This window comes from Scedosporium apiospermum, assembly GCF_000732125.1.
Source record: "Scedosporium apiospermum strain IHEM 14462 chromosome Unknown SEQ_SAPIO_0094, whole genome shotgun sequence".
Classification (NCBI taxonomy): Eukaryota; Fungi; Ascomycota; class Sordariomycetes; order Microascales; family Microascaceae; genus Scedosporium; species Scedosporium apiospermum.
In genome coordinates this window covers 137956-154960 of record NW_015971795.1, presented here as the reverse complement: position 1 = coordinate 154960, position 17005 = coordinate 137956, and the positions used below count along the sequence as shown (strand labels likewise).

At 52.1% G+C, this 17005-nt stretch overlaps 3 protein-coding genes and 3 pseudogenes across 3 annotated transcripts; 2 read left to right on the top strand and 4 right to left on the bottom strand.

Moving 5' to 3' along the window:
* Positions 1–275: 275 nt before the first annotated feature.
* On the bottom strand, positions 276–1275 carry SAPIO_CDS4732 (uncharacterized protein; the record flags this gene model as incomplete). The annotated part of the gene is made up of 2 exons (XM_016787208.1): positions 276–816; positions 899–1275. The coding sequence occupies 2 exons, from the start codon at positions 1273–1275 to the stop codon at positions 276–278; spliced, it is 918 nt and encodes a 305-aa protein (XP_016643087.1).
* A 300-nt stretch (positions 1276–1575) lies between these two features.
* Positions 1576–3768, bottom strand: SAPIO_CDS4731 (uncharacterized protein; the record flags this gene model as incomplete). The annotated part of the gene is made up of 5 exons (XM_016787207.1): positions 1576–1614; positions 1762–1804; positions 2084–2107; positions 2176–2552; positions 2623–3768. 5 exons carry the CDS (start codon positions 3766–3768, stop codon positions 1576–1578), a joined length of 1629 nt encoding a protein of 542 aa, XP_016643086.1.
* Positions 3769–4747: 979 nt separating this feature from the next.
* Positions 4748–5545, bottom strand: SAPIO_CDS4730 (annotated as a pseudogene; the record flags this gene model as incomplete).
* A 2108-nt stretch (positions 5546–7653) lies between these two features.
* SAPIO_CDS4729 (FAD binding domain-containing protein) lies at positions 7654–9352 on the top strand (the record flags this gene model as incomplete). The annotated part of the gene is made up of 2 exons (XM_016787206.1): positions 7654–8251; positions 8331–9352. The coding sequence occupies 2 exons, from the start codon at positions 7654–7656 to the stop codon at positions 9350–9352; spliced, it is 1620 nt and encodes a 539-aa protein (XP_016643085.1).
* A 2770-nt stretch (positions 9353–12122) lies between these two features.
* On the top strand, positions 12123–12713 carry SAPIO_CDS4728 (annotated as a pseudogene; the record flags this gene model as incomplete).
* Positions 12714–15996: 3283 nt separating this feature from the next.
* Positions 15997–16965, bottom strand: SAPIO_CDS4727 (annotated as a pseudogene; the record flags this gene model as incomplete).
* Positions 16966–17005: the final 40 nt, after the last annotated feature.

Genomic DNA, 17005 nt, shown 5'->3' with positions numbered 1-17005 from the left:
CCGGCACACGGTATTCGAACATTGTACCCCGGCCTTGGAACGCCGACAGCATCGGTTTCCACTCCACATCTATCCAGACTCGTCATATGGCAAGATTGATGGGTATCGCTTCGACTTCGACTGATCGCAAAAAACAAGAAAAGGTCTTAAAGAAGCATCATTTCCTTGATGAAGTCAAATTAAATTCCTAAGATAAGTTCTGGCTCCCCTGCCTGAACCAGTTTACATTCTCACCATTCATTCCCGTCAAATCATACACAACCACCTCGCCTCTTCTAGTCCCTATCCTCAGGATGGAACACCAAAGTCCGCACCTCAATACTCTCCCTCGTCGGCACATCATCCCCAGCCTCCGGATCCACAAACGCACTATGCGGCACCCTCCTCGCCCTCCCGTCCTTCTTGCTATCGAAGCACTTAATCAACAACACCTCATCCGGCGACAACGCCGACTTGTAGAACCACTTGTTCGCAGGATTATACCGCACGCTGTACGTCTCGCCGTGACGCGTCGGGTAAATCAGCGAAATGGGGACGAGGTCCTCGTCCGAGACAGTATCGGCCTGGGCCACGGTGAGGGGGTCCTTCAGAATCGTCTTGATAGGTCGCCAGACGTTGATGATCTGCACGCGGCCCTTGAGGAGCTCTTCGGCTTCTTCGGGGAGGTGGTAGGGGACGCGGGAGAGGGCGGCGGAGTAGGATTGGTCGATGTGAACGCGCTGGACCGGACCGCGGAGGCCTGGGTTGCGGCTTTGGGAAGAGGGGGATTGGCGGCGGATCGTGTGGTCAAAGATGAAAATCTTCGAAGCGCCGGTCCTGCAAAACGTGTTAAATACTTTTATTGCAATCTTCAGAGCTGCAAGGAGCACGGAGGAGCAGAAAGAAAATATCCTCTTACACGTCCTTGAGCAGCTGCTCGACCTCGGGGTAGTAAACGGCCTTGATGTGCTCGTCATCGACGAAATCCTTCTCCTCAGCGGGGCGTTGGACGAACTCGAAGCCATCACGATCCAGGGTATAATCGGCTTCCCGGCCACGGACATCATGGATGACGACGGGGTGGGCCTCGACGGGTCTCTCGTAGGTCTCGGGACGATTTACGTAGGTGGGGTGAGGCGCCGAACCGTCTTCCGGATCCTTGAAGAAGTGCAGTTCCGTGTGGATGTCCCTCGGCTTCAGGGTCGGTTCGCGATTGGCAATGCCAACCTCGGGAGCTGAGGGGACTGCCGCGCCGAAGGGTGTCGCGGTGGGAATGTGGGCTACTGCAGCTGCCATGTTGTTTCAACATCAATGGATGGATATTATATATTTACTAATTTTCTACCCTTGCAAATTTGTCGACTGGGGTTCGATTGGTACTTTTCAAGAGCTTGATTTAAGCTCCAGGAGCTCTCCCCGATATATAGTCGGAAGATCGGAGCCGATTGCTAAGATGGCCCCCGTCCCCGCGAGCACGCCATCATGTCGCCATAAATCCTGTGAGACGGGGATTGATAATCAGCACCAATGAAGTCAACGGACGCCCGCGTTTTGCGTATCGCTATACGGCACAGTTCAGAGGGTTTCAGCACACACTCAGTAGATCTTGCTGATACTGACGGCTGTGGGTGTGGCCTATCGTTCGAGTCCTTTTAGAGATTAGAAATCAACGGCTTCGGATTGCTCCGATGTCATTCAAAAATACGCTCGACCTGCCGCCGCCATGGCCGAAGGAGACGGATTATCAATCCCGTCGCACAAGTCGACGCCATCCGAGCTTACGGAGTAACCGGTCAGGTCCAGAAGAGTCGCTGGCAAGGATGTACTATTTTCACTAAAGACATGCAAGACTGTGACGTTCTGGGTGACAAAGAGACTAGCCATGTAGAGCTAGAGTTACCTGTTGACGTCAAAGCTTATCTAAAACTCGTAATTGCCTTTCCGGCGGGAATCCCAAACCTCCGTGATACCAGTCAACGGTGTCTACGTCTATTCCTGGTGCACATGAACCAATCGTGTAATCGTTGTACCGTCCTCCAAAACGCCCGTTTCTTCCGCCAGTTTGTATCCCCCAAGTCTAGGTAGCAGAACCGTCCAAACGTACCAATACAGAAGACCAAATAAAAGACTTGGCAGAAAGAAGTTAGCAATCCGCCCAGGGGACACGTCTGCCAGTGGGGGCTAGATAGAACTTACATGCTTATTCCTACAATGGCGTATGTAGGGAACCCTCCAGGGGCAAAGAAAGGCGCCGCAATCAGGGAAATATGTAGACACAGCACCAGGAGTACGGCGGGAGTCCACGCTTTGTACGGTCGACGTAGATCTGGGCGCTTGAATCTCAGCAGGATGAGACCCACGCCGATGGCGAATGAGATTATTTGTCCCGGGTATCCCTCGACGGAGAGGATGAATGAATATACTTCTTTTGAGGGCGGCAGGACGATGACGAGGAACGAGGGGATGTAGTGAACGAGAAGGCCGCCGAGTGGTGAGTTGAATGGGCGGGTGGAGGACAGGAAATCGGAAAAGGGGAGAAGGCCTTGGCGGGCAATTTCTTGCTTGAGACGAGACTGCGATATTACGTGTGAGCAAAGAGTAGCCATAGAATATGTGTCAAGTTGGAATGAATGCACTGCCTACCTGGGCAAAGACGACGACCATGACGTTCCCACATGCCGAAAGGGCAATAGCCAAAGGCAACACCACCCTCCCCAAATGAGGCCCAAACAGTCTCTCGAAGAAGAGGGCTGCAATCATCTCACCGCTTTCTTTAATCTCTTGTACGGGGACGACCATGAAATACGCCACGTTTATCAATGTGTAGAGCACACCAGCGGTCACCAACGCGGTCGATGTAACGGAACGCAGCGTGCGAACAGGGTCCTTGACCTCGTTAAGGATGTTGTTGACGTTATCGAGGCCTGCGTACGAGTAGGATATCTGGAAAAAGGCCACGGCAATGGTGCCCCAGTTCCAGACGGAGCCCTCCCAAACGTTATCCCACGAGGGCGCGTATCGATCGCCGTGTATGTCGGTGACGCGCTGAAACGCGACGACGTAGACTCCCGAGAGGATCATAAACACGATGATCCCGACCTTGATGTATCCAAGCCAGTTTTGGATCCGTATGCCCGACTTGGGAAAGCAGCCGTGGATTATCGTGATGACTGTCAACAGGGCGACACTGACGGATTTGCGGAGGAAATCGCTCGCCTCGCCGTCGATACCGAGCGCGAATAGCAGATATCGACTAAAGACGACACAATTACTCGACGAGAAGCCCAGCATGATTATGTGCACAGCAACCAAGGTCGAGGCGAGGAACTTGGGATATCTGTAGGTGAACTCGAGGTAGACCTTGTAGCCCCCGGACCGTGGAAGCATGCATCCATACTCGAGAGATACGGCGAGTCCACACGCAGCCACGAGGGCGCCCACGATCCAGAGCACGAGTGCTATACCGGGGCTGCCGACCGTTCGAAGGATGGAGCCGGGCGTCGCGAAGATGCCGCTGCCGATGACACGGGAAATAACGATGACGTAGGCGCTTCCCCACGTTACGGTTCGGCCGAGGGGTGAGGTTTCGGGGAGGATGTCGTCTTCTGTCGCTCGAGAGGGCTGGATGTCGGTGACGGAGCCGGCTTCTTCGTCGGTCGAGGATTCATCGGGTGCTTTTGTCGCGTCGTATGGAACGGTTGTTGGTCTCGGGGTGATGTCGTCTGGATCGACCAGAAGCGGCCGTGCCTCGTCGGCGTCGGCGTCGATTTCGTCTGCGTATCTAGCCATGGTCGCTTTTGGGATCGAGTCTGATACGAGAGGATGCTTCTACGCCGGGCGTTTGGCCCGTGGATGAATTCAAAAGAAGATGGGAGGTGTTCATTTGTCAGGGACGCAAAGCTCCCTTGAGAGAAGAAACAGCGCAGCTCTCAACACCACTTGTCGGATAGATAACAACATCGATGACATGATACGTTATCAACTGCCCGAAAGCATGTGGCAGCCAGTTATTGTTCTTTGGGCAGGGCGCGTTGATCAGTGGCTCAGTTGGGCGTGGGTGAATCGGAAAGGTTGCCATGTGGTGCTCGCACGCCATCGTTTCGGAAATTGACGAATGTCAGCGCGTTCTGAGACAGTGGCACGGAGATGGACAGGACCATTCCACAGCTTCCGAAGCCCTGCCAAATCACAGGGCCGGGATCACAAGGACCACTAAAAAAACATACGCCCTTTCCTTCGCTCGCAATCGCACGTGTTCTGGGTTGCGTAGGCTTTAAGTCCTTTAAGCTTTAACTCGTTCCGTTCAGCTCTGAAGTCTGCCCGGATCGGAAGCCCGCCAAGCTCCACCCGTGAATGCCCGAATTCCGGCCCCATCCGTCGGAAGGTTTCACGGACTTGCTAAGCGCAACTCCGCTGGGGGTAATGTTACGTTACGCCTTTGGGGAATATCTTACTGCGAACGTCGAGGGGCTCTTGTATTTCGGTTTCTTATATTCAGATCCTACTCCTGGAGCCGTGTGCGACACTCGCACCTACTGCGTCCATCCTCTAGGCGATACAAGTGGGCTAACGGGTTTCAAAGTTAGCTTCTGGAGGTATATTTATGGTCGAGTTATGAAAGCTAAGCTGCCAATATTTGAAGCTAACGTGACCGTCAGTCCAGCTTCCGAAGCTTCGTCCTCCGAATCAACAGCGTCTGGTCAAGTTTCACCTCACCACAGCGAAAGGACCCGACCGAACATGGCTAAGCAATGCAAGATTCGGAACCCTAGTACGCACTAGAAGAACTATCCTTCTTCGGTGTAAAAGCCACCAGCGTCGGCTCATCCGTGATTCCCCTCTTGACTGCCTCCTCCATGATCGCCTTGGTAGCCGTCGCACCAATTCTCCCAACTCCGATTGCCATGGCCTGGAGCAACTCATCCAGTGTCCTGATCCCTCCCGCCGCCTTGATTTGCACGCCGGGCCTCACATGCTCCTTCATAAGCTTCAGGTGATGTATCGTCGCGCCCTGGTAATTGTACGTGCCGTTCGGCTGCTTCACAAACCCGTAGCCAGTTGACGTCTTGACAAACGCGACTCCAATGTCGGAACAGATTTCGCAGAGTCGGATGATGTGGCTGTCCTCGAGGTAATCATTCTCAAAGATGACCTTGAGAATCGCGCCCTGTTTCGTGACCGCGTCGTTAATTCGACGAATCTCGTCGGATACATAATCCCATTGTCCGCCGAGGGCTTTGCCAATATTAATCACCATGTCGATTTCATTGCCCCCGTCTCTTGCGGCGGCCTCAGCTTCCAGGATTTTGATTTCCGTGCTGCTGTTTCCGTGGGGGAATCCGATGACGGGGCAGAGGAGCACGCCAGAGCCCTCGAGCTCCTTCTTCGCAAGGGGAATATGGTATGGCTTGATGCAGGCGGTTGCGACATTATATTTCTTGGAAATGGCCAGACCCTCGAGGACGTCAGTGTCGGTCATTGTGGGATGTAAGAGGGAGTGGTCAATCATTTTGGCGATCTCGGAGAGAGTCACCGTGATTGAGTTGGGGTTCTGGCTGTCGGCCATTTCCACAATTCGATGCTCGGAAAGGTATTGCCCGGATTTAGAGGCGAGTTTCCAAGGGAAGCAAATGCTGTTTTCACTTTACTGAATATTGATCCTCACGGTTTGCAAATTGTCGAGTCAATCTTGGATCTTGGCGGGTTCTGCATTGCTTCTCCTCTATTTTGTGACCGAGGCCTCAGCTGATATTACCTCGCCGGCGGCGGCTAAACTAGCCTAAGAATATTAATCCGATGGAACCCTCAAATCTTCCCTTCTACCACTGTGTTCGCTTCCCGGCCTGGCGAGCCATCTGGGCCAGTAGTTGTGCTGTTCTTCAAAGCCGTGGCCAATTGGACCGCCGTCGACGTGCGGGGGTGGCTCAGGCTGTCACCCACTGCAGCTCCATAGGCAGCTCGACACTGCACTGCTCCCCGAGGTTCCAGCTGCAAGCAGCTCTATTGGAGGCGAGGATGGACGCGCGATGGTCTTCGACGTTGAATGCAAAATCCTGTCCGAAGATGATCAGTAAGCAGCTATCACTCTGTAATAACAATGAAGTGGATCCTACCTTGATACTAATGTAATTCTCGACACCGAAGGACAGACGAGAGGCCGTTGACCTTGGGAGGATGCGTCCAAGCCAAAGAATGTCGTTGATTAGGTCAAAGGACGGATGAGGATAAACAAGCAATCTTGAGTCTCAAAGTCTCCCGATATGTTATCACTTCCTTCATTTTATGGCCTACCGGCTCCAAGTTACCGCAGTTCAAGATTCCGCAAAGCTCGCATCTTCTCGCCGGCCACAGTTGTGCCATTCGCCCAGGCATCACACTCTGTCGGCAAAGACCACGTCGTCTCAAGTACTCAATACGGCGTAAGGCGTTCAGGTCGCCCACGCATATCGGAAAGAGGTCGTGTTGGAGAGACTGGCGTCGGCGTAGATGCGACCAGTGACGATTTTGTCCGCCTGGTGAGGAGTGAGACAAGAGAAGAAGTTCCGAACCTTGGTACGGCCGCGCGGGGAACGGTACCGCGGATCGAATACAGGCGGCCTGTTGGCCTTCAGGCAGTGAAAGTGCGAGATGAGGGTAACCTGGGGAAGTGCCTCTCTGACGGCCTCGATGTCTGTCCACTTGCAGGCTAGGAGAGTCCCGACCTCTATTTTTGGGCGATTGGCGCCCAATCCTGAGGGGTGAACCTGTTTCTTTTTCGGGAAATAATTCGCACCATCATTATCGTCGTAAGCGGCTATCAGGAAGAAAGGATAGCGTTCGGTTGGGGATGCTGAGAGGAGAAGGGATGTGTTTGGAGCTCTTTGTTTACTTCTCTTGCTCCAGTTAAAACTTAAAGCCAGGTATCCTTGAATGGCGAGAAGTTAGTTCATCGTTGAAGTTATCCCCGCGACACCAGTCTTCCTAAAGTAAACAACAACACTAAAGCTCCTACCTATCTCTCACTTATACAAGTTACTATAGAATACCCTAATAAAACTCTCTTATTATAATAGTGTCTCAACTGTCTAATAATCACAAATAAAGGCAATTTTATAAACTGAACGTTTAAGATAGAGACTGATTAATAAATTATATCTCTTTTTAGATAGAATATCTTGTGGTGCCACAAAATCAGTGTGACTGAATATGAAGTCGCCAGGATTCGTTACAGGGAATATTCCTGCCAAGTTGCGCTGGATCTCGACCGTTGGGGTACAGTCAGTAGGCGAGGAGGAGTGGAGTCTTACCACAAGGGGGCGTTTTTACGTATGCAGGAGCTGTGGAATGTGAGCACTTGGCACGCACACCCCAAGCGTGGGCGATCCTTCCAGCATGAGTGGCTGGTGTTACTCGATCATACGTGCTTCTCTTTTGGGCGCAGCGGCCGAATCCTGCACCTGTCTGACAATCATCCCTCTCTAGCCATCCATAGGCTGGGAGGGAGGAGTGAACGATATTGATCGCCAAACGATTACGACCATAAGCTGACGGACCCACCACGAAGCAGTCCGACGTTGAATTCCGTCTGATTGAAGAGCTGTCATTTAAACACTCCCCAAATTCGTCACCTCCCCCATAAACATCCGAAAAGCGAACACTCCCTTCTATATTTTCCGCCCTCGAGACTAATTCCTCATGGACTCTCAGACCTTGGTGGCCGTTGGCGTCACCGCGGCGGCGGTCATCATAGTTTCGATGACCGCTTCTCGATTTTTTAAGGCCGCCCAAGCCACCGAACCCCCGTCTCTCACCCCAGCTAGTTTCCCAGAACCGCCAGATTACGTTAAACGCTTGGCATCGGAACTGCCGGATAGCGTCGTGTTTCCTCGCGACACGGATGAATTTCAGCAGGTCTTGGGCCGTTACTGGAACCAGATAAATAGGGAAACGCTCCCTGTGTGCGTGGTTCGCGCTAAGACCGCCGAGGAGCTCAGTGTCGTGGTAAAACACCTCAAGTCCGAGTTCGCGGAGAGAAACAATCCGCGCGGCCAATCTTTGTTTGCCATCCGGAGTGGAGGCGCCAATCCTGCCTGCGGTCTTTCTGGCGTAGAGAATGGCGTCTTGCTGGACCTCTCGTTGCTCTCGGATGTTGTGTTTTCCGAAGATGGATCCAGGGTTGATGTTGGGCCGGGAGCTTACTGGATTGATGTTTGCCAAAAGGCCGAAGAGAGAGGCCTCGCCGTTGTTGGCGGCCGTTCCGCCCCAGTCGGCGTAGGTGGTTCAACATTGCAAGGTACGTTGGGTGAGGTTAGGTGGTCTTAAATCTGCTTATCCCCAGGCCCGAAAGCTGACCCTAAACATCGCAAACGTAGGAGGAATGTCGTTTTACTCGCCGAAGCGTGGGTTCGTCTGTTCCAACGTCATCAGCTACGAGGTTGTGCTTGCCGATGGCTCGATTGTCACCGCCTCGGCGGACCAGCATCCCGACCTATGGCGTGCGCTAAAGGGCGGTGGCGGGAACTTTGGAATCGTCACCCGCTTCACCATCCCAGCGTTTCCCGCCGGCAAGATGTGGACGGCCTCCCTGCTATCTCCGGGCTTTCGGGCGGCCACGAGCCTAACGGCCTTCCACGATTACGGAAAGAATGCGACGTCTGGCGAGCCGGGCGCTTTCGACGAGAACGCAGCTCCGGTTATCCTCGCGTTCGTTTATCTCACCAAGGTGGGACTCTCGCTCTGCAGTACGGCCCTTGCGTATACCGAGTCGGAGAGCAAGGCGTGGCCCGAACACTTTCGAAAGTCCCCTTTCAAGTCCATCTGGTGTCTCCATAAGGCGATCAAACAAAAGCCACCCAGCCAGGAGATTAAAGCTTTCGGCGATATGTCACCAGCGGGTTCACGCAATGTCTACACTACCACAACTATAAAACACGATTTCAAGACTCTTCAAGACGTATACACCATTTGGCGCGAGGCCATCCCTTCCATCAAGCACGTGGAGAACTCCAAGTTCGTCCTCGTCTTGCAGCTATTGCTCCCGCAGTGGCTGAATAAAGGAGACCCCAACATACTGGGCCTCGAGGACTGCAAGGACGCTCTCGTCGTTATCGAGATCGTCAGCGACTGGAAGGACCCCAAAGACGACGATCTAGTGCGGGCGACAGCTCGTTGTTGCATCGAGAAGATGGAGCAGGTTTCTGAGGCGAACGGAGCAAGCCATCCTTTTCGTTTCCAAAACTATGCAGCGGAATGGCAACGACCGGTGGAAGGATTTGGGACCGAAAACGTGCGGTTCATGCAAGGCGTGAGCGCAAAGTATGACCCAGATGGTCTTTTCCAGACGGGGAGCGCGAGGGGGTTTAAACTCGATGCTAGCGATAAGACGGCGAAATGAACTCTGGCGAATGGGCGGTCTAGCTGGTATTTTCACGTTTGAATATGTCTTTTTCATCAGGATGCTGGAGGCTTCGAGAGGAGAGTCTAGCAATACCAAGCTCCTTCCCTGGCTAACTGAGGAGCACACCTGTCAGCATCTGTGATCGCGTGTACCTACATAAGCTTACTAAAATGTGGAGGAGCAGTCCTTGAATCTATTCCTACAGCTCAAGGCATCCCCCAGGAAACAATAACACCAATACTCATATCTATCCCTCCCTTCTCCAAGTTTTTATGGAAAGAAAATAAACGTATTCCATTATTGTGGAGTGATAGCATATTGGACTCTAAATTAATCCCATTCTACAAATTTAACCTTACAGATCGGATAGAGACCTGAGCCACCTCATCGAAGGTAAAGTGGTGAAATTTGCCGGTGGTGGCGGCGGTTGAGTGATCTTCTGCGTGACGATGGGAATCCCGGCTTTGGTACAGTTTGTATAGGTCATCGCCTTGCATACCCTATCCGGAACGCTTTAGCTCCCATTTAACTGGCTCAATTGTGCCCAAGATGATATTGCAATAAGCGTAGCGGTCGTTTTCCTATTCTAGAACTTTTTCTTCGTTTCCTTCCGGCTCTAAAGCTCCCTCCTCGATGTGCTCAAGTATGTCCACAGCTCCCAGTAGGGTCTTTATCGACCGCAGCCATTCATCGTAAGTTTTCTTGACCTCGTAGCATGAACCGTTATCATCTTCGGTTGGTGCTCGGCAGGCGGGGTTTGCATCGCTGCCAACTTTTCTCGTATCCCTTCTCCGTGGCTCTCCATACACTCGGGGGTGGCATTCATCTTGGCCAGTAGGCCGTTTGCGCTGGCCTCCATCGTGAGGGGATGACGGTTGATTCGTTCAAAGAAAGAAGACGGGGGTTCAAAGAGGAAAACGAGGGAAAAAAAAAAAGGCTTTTCTGCTGGCCATCGGATACTCTTGAATTTATTATATATTGTAAGATTTCTAATACTCCCTTATTCTAGGCTAGATGATCTATCCGCTCACTTTACGATGGAGCGTACCCTAATGTGCTCGGGTTCGAAACCGCTGATTCTAATGCTGGATGATATCTGCGTGACGTAGAGCGAGCAGCTGCTAGCTGGCAGCTGGTGCTTATGCATTTATGCAGCTCACGTGGATTTCGGACCAATGCCCGATACACTCGCTGGCCTGAAGGTGAAGGATAATGCGACGATGAGCGTAACGAAAAAAAAACTGCCACGGTCTGACCCAGAACCCGCTATAGTATAGTAGTCATGTCCACGAGTACTGCCTTCCAGCACTGTCGTCTGTCGTATGCGCGCTCAATCCGACTACTAACACTCCTCCCATCCTCTAGCCTCACGGCCGCCTTGGAGATTACCTTGACAGAGGCAAGCCTTGACAGTATTGTCTCACCGGGGGGAAATGGCTTCGAGGCACTTTCCTACGTCTGGGGGTCGCCATTTGGTACGGTGCCTATTTCATGTGACGGCCAGCAGCTATTGGTGACGCCAAACTGCGAGTCTGCTCTTCGACATCTACGACTGGCAGGCCAAGATCGTGTCTTATGGGTCGACGCAATCTGCATAGACCAGGGCCGCAGTGCTGAGAGCGTGAAGGAGCGTAACATACAGGTGGCGCTCATGGGAGAAATATACCAGAAGGCCGCGCGCACGCTGTGTTGGCTAGGTCCGGGAAACGACTTCACGACGGAGTTAATGGCGCACCTAGAACGCATAGGGTCTTGTCCTTCGCAGCGCGTCTTGAAAAAGTTGTTGCTATTTGACTGTACGTCAAGAAATCGTCCTTGAAGCTGATGCATGGTGATTAACGCATTTTACTTTGGCGGAGCCGCAGCAAAACTCAGACAGCAGGGGAAAATAGACTCAGACTCTTCTGCTCTCAACCACATATTCTGCCACCCCTGGCATTCCCGCATCTGGACAGTACAGGAGGCGAGTTTTTCTCGCGACTGTCGCCTTGTGTGCGGAAAATGCAGCATCTCGTGGGATACCTATTCCAAAGCAGCTCATTTTCTGGTGTTTGAAGAATTCATTGAGGAGCTCGATCCTCAAGCACACAAGAGCTATATTGGAATTGGCATGCGGGATACTCTACGAGATTATCTTTGGGGCCAAGTGCCCCCGGAGCTGGACCCTAGTCGAGAGAATCTAGACGATGAGCGAGACCGAAAAGTCGTATTCCTATCCTCTTGTCTCGCCGAATGCCGCCATCTCCAGGCGACAGAACCGAGAGATAAGATCTACGGGCTGCACGCATTGTATACGAAGCTGGGCATTCGGATGCCAGCAGTGGACTATTCGAAACCGCTGCCGCGCGTCTATGAAGAAGCTGCCGTCGCCATGATCATGTGGTCACACACACTAAAGGTTCTCGGGGATGCGTGCCATAATCACACTTCTTTCCCAAGCTGGGTACCCGACTTCTCTGATGCTGATATCAAAATCTCTACACCGTCGGGTGACGCAACGGGGGGTTCCAAAATTACCATACAATTACCGACAGTACTGAATCCACGATCCGGAGAGCTCTGTGTCAGAGGCAAGGTAGTTGGAAGAGTTGTGACTTGGGGGGGCGAAACCCCGGCTACCATCGTCTTTCCGACGCGGCCTGAGCAATGTGAATTGGGCATCCTGACCAGGCCGCTTGATGGTCTCGTGGAAGAAGTTGATACCTTGCGTCTCTTGGTCGATAAAATTAAATTCTTTCGCCAGTTGTACCGTCTCTTGAAAAACAACATGGAGTACTGCGGCGGAGACGTCGAAGAAACGTTTCTCGACCTTCTGAGCCAGGACAGCTATTCCGAACCAAGCCAAGTTTTCAACATCTGGCTAGACATTCTAGAGTACCCTGACACGAAATACAGCCTGAAGGCTGGGGAGGACCAAGTGGCAAAGTGGCAGAGGGCCGAGGCAATGGCAGGAGTAGCAGGGTGGACTGCAGAGTTGACAAGCTGCGCCATCATCGCAGCTTCGTTACTATCTAATCTGATTCGGCATGGCGAACGTCTTCTGGATTGTACTCCAGATATTCTCAACATGATCATCCACTTGTCCGCCAATTTGAATGACAAGGCGTTGATATTGGTACGCCTCGACTCTCTCCGAACAACGGCCCTCGCCACAGGAGTTTCCTCGGTGCAAGATGGAGACTCTGTGGCGTTGCTGGAGGGAGCCGAGTGGCCCGTCATCCTGAGGGAAGCAGGGAAAAGAAAATGGTATTTCGTTGGCCCAACGTTTGTGCCCGGTATTATGGATGGTGAACTGTGGCTGGATGAAATCAGAGAGGTCGGCGGGACGACCGACTTCTGCGACTTTTGTCTCGTCTAGGACGTTAGTATTCAAAATTCTCGATAAATCCGGTCACTGCTTAGGTATTGTTGGAGTTAGAGTTCACGCACAGGAAGCGCGAGACTTCAGTAGACCTTATTTTTGGAGGCATTGCTAAACGCCTGCTACGGCCGTTTCTTCCCAGCGCCCGCCACGGCGCGGTCGTCACTACGATGCGGTTGTCCAGGGTTAAGATCGGCCGCCTCATTCTCTGGGGAACCTGAAAGCCCTCGAAGACGGCCGCGGAATTCTGTCGCACGCATCGAGTCGGCGAGGCTTGCATGAAGGGACGTCCACTGCCGTCGTAGAGGACCGGGCTTTTGTATAGCCTCAGGTATACCTCCATGCGAACTAAGGCCAACTCAGCAACGCCGAGGCCATGTACGAGCGAGCACTCCGAGGTCGTGAGAAGGCGCTTAGGCCGGAGCATTGGATTGACGACGAGGGGCTGGTTGGGTAAAGATTTATATCGGGCGTGAGTCGGCCTCTCCTCAGTGGGTTAAATGGTCCCGAGGTTGGTAGATTTGTGCCAACCATAGAATGGTAGGTATCATCTAGGTATCCTACATTTAGAGTCTTGTTAAATGCAAACACCTACGAATGACGAGACTGAACCTTGGGCTCGTTGGGCAGCAACTCAATCGGAAGCCCACGTGGCAACGTGGCCAACTTTGTAAAAGGCATGCTCAATCCCACCGTGAAACACAAAATCACTCAGTAAATCACCATCATCAACCATCTCACGTCTGTGGCTCATTCCCCCTGACTGGTTACAACCCCACCTCAGCATGGCCATGACCGTTCCTCGCGAACCTCCCTTTGAGCCATTACCCGCAGACACTGTGCGGACGATCGTGCTCCATCCGGGGTCGCAATCAGATCCATTACGTTGCCATTTCAGGCTGCAGAAAATTCCCGCATCGGAGAAAGGAGATGTCCGGCTTCCATACGAGGCTTTATCCTATACTTGGGGAGAACCTACGTTCCCCCAGCGCATTGCCTGCAGACCAGCTAGCTCAGCACCCTCATCCTCATCCTCCTCGTCAAGAACGACGACGATCCTCGGAAAACTCCGCAGTGGACAGCCGTTGAAGTCTACTGAACTTACAATTGCCATAACCCAGAATTTATATGATGCACTGGTACATCTACGGCGACGATGGACACCCCGAGAACTCTGGATAGATGCCATCTGCATCAATCAAAAGGACGAGGCAGAAAAGGCAGCACAAATACCCCTCATGGGTCGAGTCTACTTCCTCGCTAAACGTGTGATCATCTGGCTGGGACCTTCCGATGAGCAAACCACTCAAACACTGGCACTTATAGAAATGATAGCCATAACTGCCAAACTTGAGACTGGGCTCCGCCGACCTAGGCTTGACGACCTCGAACTTGAGGAATTTAACGAAGTGACACATGCGCAGAGGAAATTGCCATCGTGGATACCTGAAATAGAAAAGTGGCAAGCACTCGGCGCTTTTCTCTCCAGGCCGTGGTTCTCTCGTACTTGGATCCTGCAAGAGGTCATCCTAGCTCGTGAAGCCCTTGTTCAAGTCGGCGGTAACTCAATAGATTGGGCAGACCTCTGTACAGCAGTAGTATTTCTCGTGCAGAAATATTTCTACGCTTCTATACCATCCCGAGCAAAGGAATTTAAGTCTGTGTCTAGATCGGCTTCTACTCCCTTGCTCGATTTCACGATGCATATGGCCTACCCTATGGAGCGATCCCACAGTACGTCCAATGGATCTTTGTTCGCTACTTGTGTCTACCCACCAGTACCAAGCATCTGTTCCAAGGGATAAAGTATATGCGCTTCTGGGATTGGCGAACGAATCCGATGTCCTTATTGATTATGAAGTGGAGCTTCGGGAGGTGTATGTCGATGTTGCGCGCTACCTTCTTCACCAAAGCGATGTCAATTCAAGATCGACTTGCCTGGGATCAATGCATCACTATCCCGACATTGATTCTGAGATTCCGTCTTGGGTGCCAAAATGGCATGTTCAATTACGTCGTGTTATGATTAATGGTGAAGCCGCAGATGAGTTCAAGGCCGGAGGAAACAAGGATGTCGAGATTCCGAGACATCCTCTCAATCCCTCTGTTCTGGAACTCACTGGATTTATACTCGGAACTGTCGAAATCTCACACAAGATTCAAGACTCCAATGATACACCACACATCTGGGATCTCCTCATCTTCATGCGCAATCTCCTCCACGATCATACGAACCATCCCACAGGGGAACCACTTGACAAGGTTATCATGTCCACGATCACCCGAGTCAACGAACGTAATGAAATTCGGTCGTTCCATGACTTCTTTGTTGACGCCTACTATGACATGCTAGAATATCTAGCCTCCGAAGCAAAAGAAAATGAAGCCGCAGCTATGAGGGAAGAATGGCAGGCTGAAGTCTCCATGTTCGTGGCAATTTCTCAGGAGCCCCGGGACCCCAAACCACGGGAGACGTTCCACAGGGAATACAAAAACACGTTAATGGAGAGGAGTATTTTCCGGACTCAAGAAGGCTACTTGGGGCTTGGGCCATATATCACACAACCTGGAGATTTAGTGTGTGTTTTGTTTGGCCTGAATGTTCCCTATGTGTTACGAGCTGTGCATGAGGGGTTTTTGCTTATAGGTGAGTGTTATGTTCATGGTGTAATGCAAGGCGAGAAACTTGAAGAGGGTAGGTGTGAGGAACGGGTCTTTAAAATAAAATAGGCATATTTTCTCTCCCCTTTTGGACTATAGGAAGTTTGGTTGTTTAATATACGATGAGGTAGGACTGTCCAATTCCGCGGTCGTCCCAATGTTGCAAAACAGCCATTTAGTAGAGGAATGAATCATTGAACTTCATGATCGGCAAACCATCGGGGATATCACGGTATTGCTGATTTGGGGAGTTCGCAAGAAGTAAACCTATACCAGGTTTTAAATGTTATTTTGAGAGATCAGATCCACCACCTGACCTATCAAATGATAGGTACTGAATAAGTATTTTCAAACAGAAACTATTAGATGATATACTTGATTAACACTCGATCTAACATATGCCCGGTGGCAGTGAGGATCTCTCAAGCTAACGTTTAAAACCCTGGTATAAGGTTACGAAGTGATAGCATATTGAGCTCTAAGTTAACCCTACTCTACCAAATTTAACCTATGAAGATAGGATAGAGACTGATGAATAAATAGTGTCTCTTTCGGACGGAAGATCCTCAACTTTTTATCCCACGTCGCTTTTTTTTAACTTTTTAACAAAGACAGCAACTCATTTAGCCTCAGGAACTGGCCGATGTCCGCTCTTCGCGCAAAACTCCGCCATCTTCTTCATCACCTCAGCACTCCTCGAAGGCCGAACCGTTTCCATCGCTTGCCGAAAGTGCGCCGCCGTGGTCTTCCGCAGCGGAATGCCCCCCTGGACCTCCCCGCGCGTGTGGCTGTCGACGATTTGCTTGAAGGGCACCCACTCGGCATACGCGGCCGCGACAGTAACGAGCTGTATGAGTTCCGAAACCGAATAGACGGCCGTGCTCGCGGCGATCCCGTCGATGCTGATATCGTCGCCCAGAGGTTCGCCCTCGAGACGGGTGCGGAGAATACGCTTGCGGGCTTCCACGTCGGGGAGGTCCACGTAGGCTCGAATTGTGAGACGTTCGAGGACTGCTTCGTCGATCTCGTACGGGCGGTCGGAGGCAAAGATCACGATGGGGTTGTTGGTGTCGGAGGCGCTGCGAAGGTCGGCAAGGAATCGGTTAACGAGTCGAGTGTGTTGTTGAAATGGGAGCCCCGAACGGGGACCGAACAGGGAATCCGCGTCGTCGACGAAAATTACGCTCGAGGGCTTGCTCTTCGCCTCGAGAAAGATGCGTTGCAGCTGCTTCTCCATCCCAAAAGGCGTGACGGATTGAATGTCGGCCATGGTAAGAGATACGAGAGTGGCGTCGAGGAATTTGGCGATTTCTTCAACCATGGTCGTCTTGCCGGTGCCAGGAAATCCATACAAGAGGAGTCGAGGAGTGGGTGCTCGGGCAAGCGCGCCGAAGGCATCTTTGGAGGGGACGCCACGCACGAGGATGGGCATCAGCTGCCTTGCTAGCTGCCTGGTCATGCGCGTGTGCTTGAATGACGCCCAAGCACGAGTCCGGAGGATGTTGGCGAGTCCGGCATCCATTTGGGCCAGAGTATTGGGGGCCCGTGGGCTGCCAGGGGAGCCCGGTGCCAGGTTTGGGGAGGCCATGGTTTTCCGTACGCAAGCACCTTGATGAGATTAGGATTAG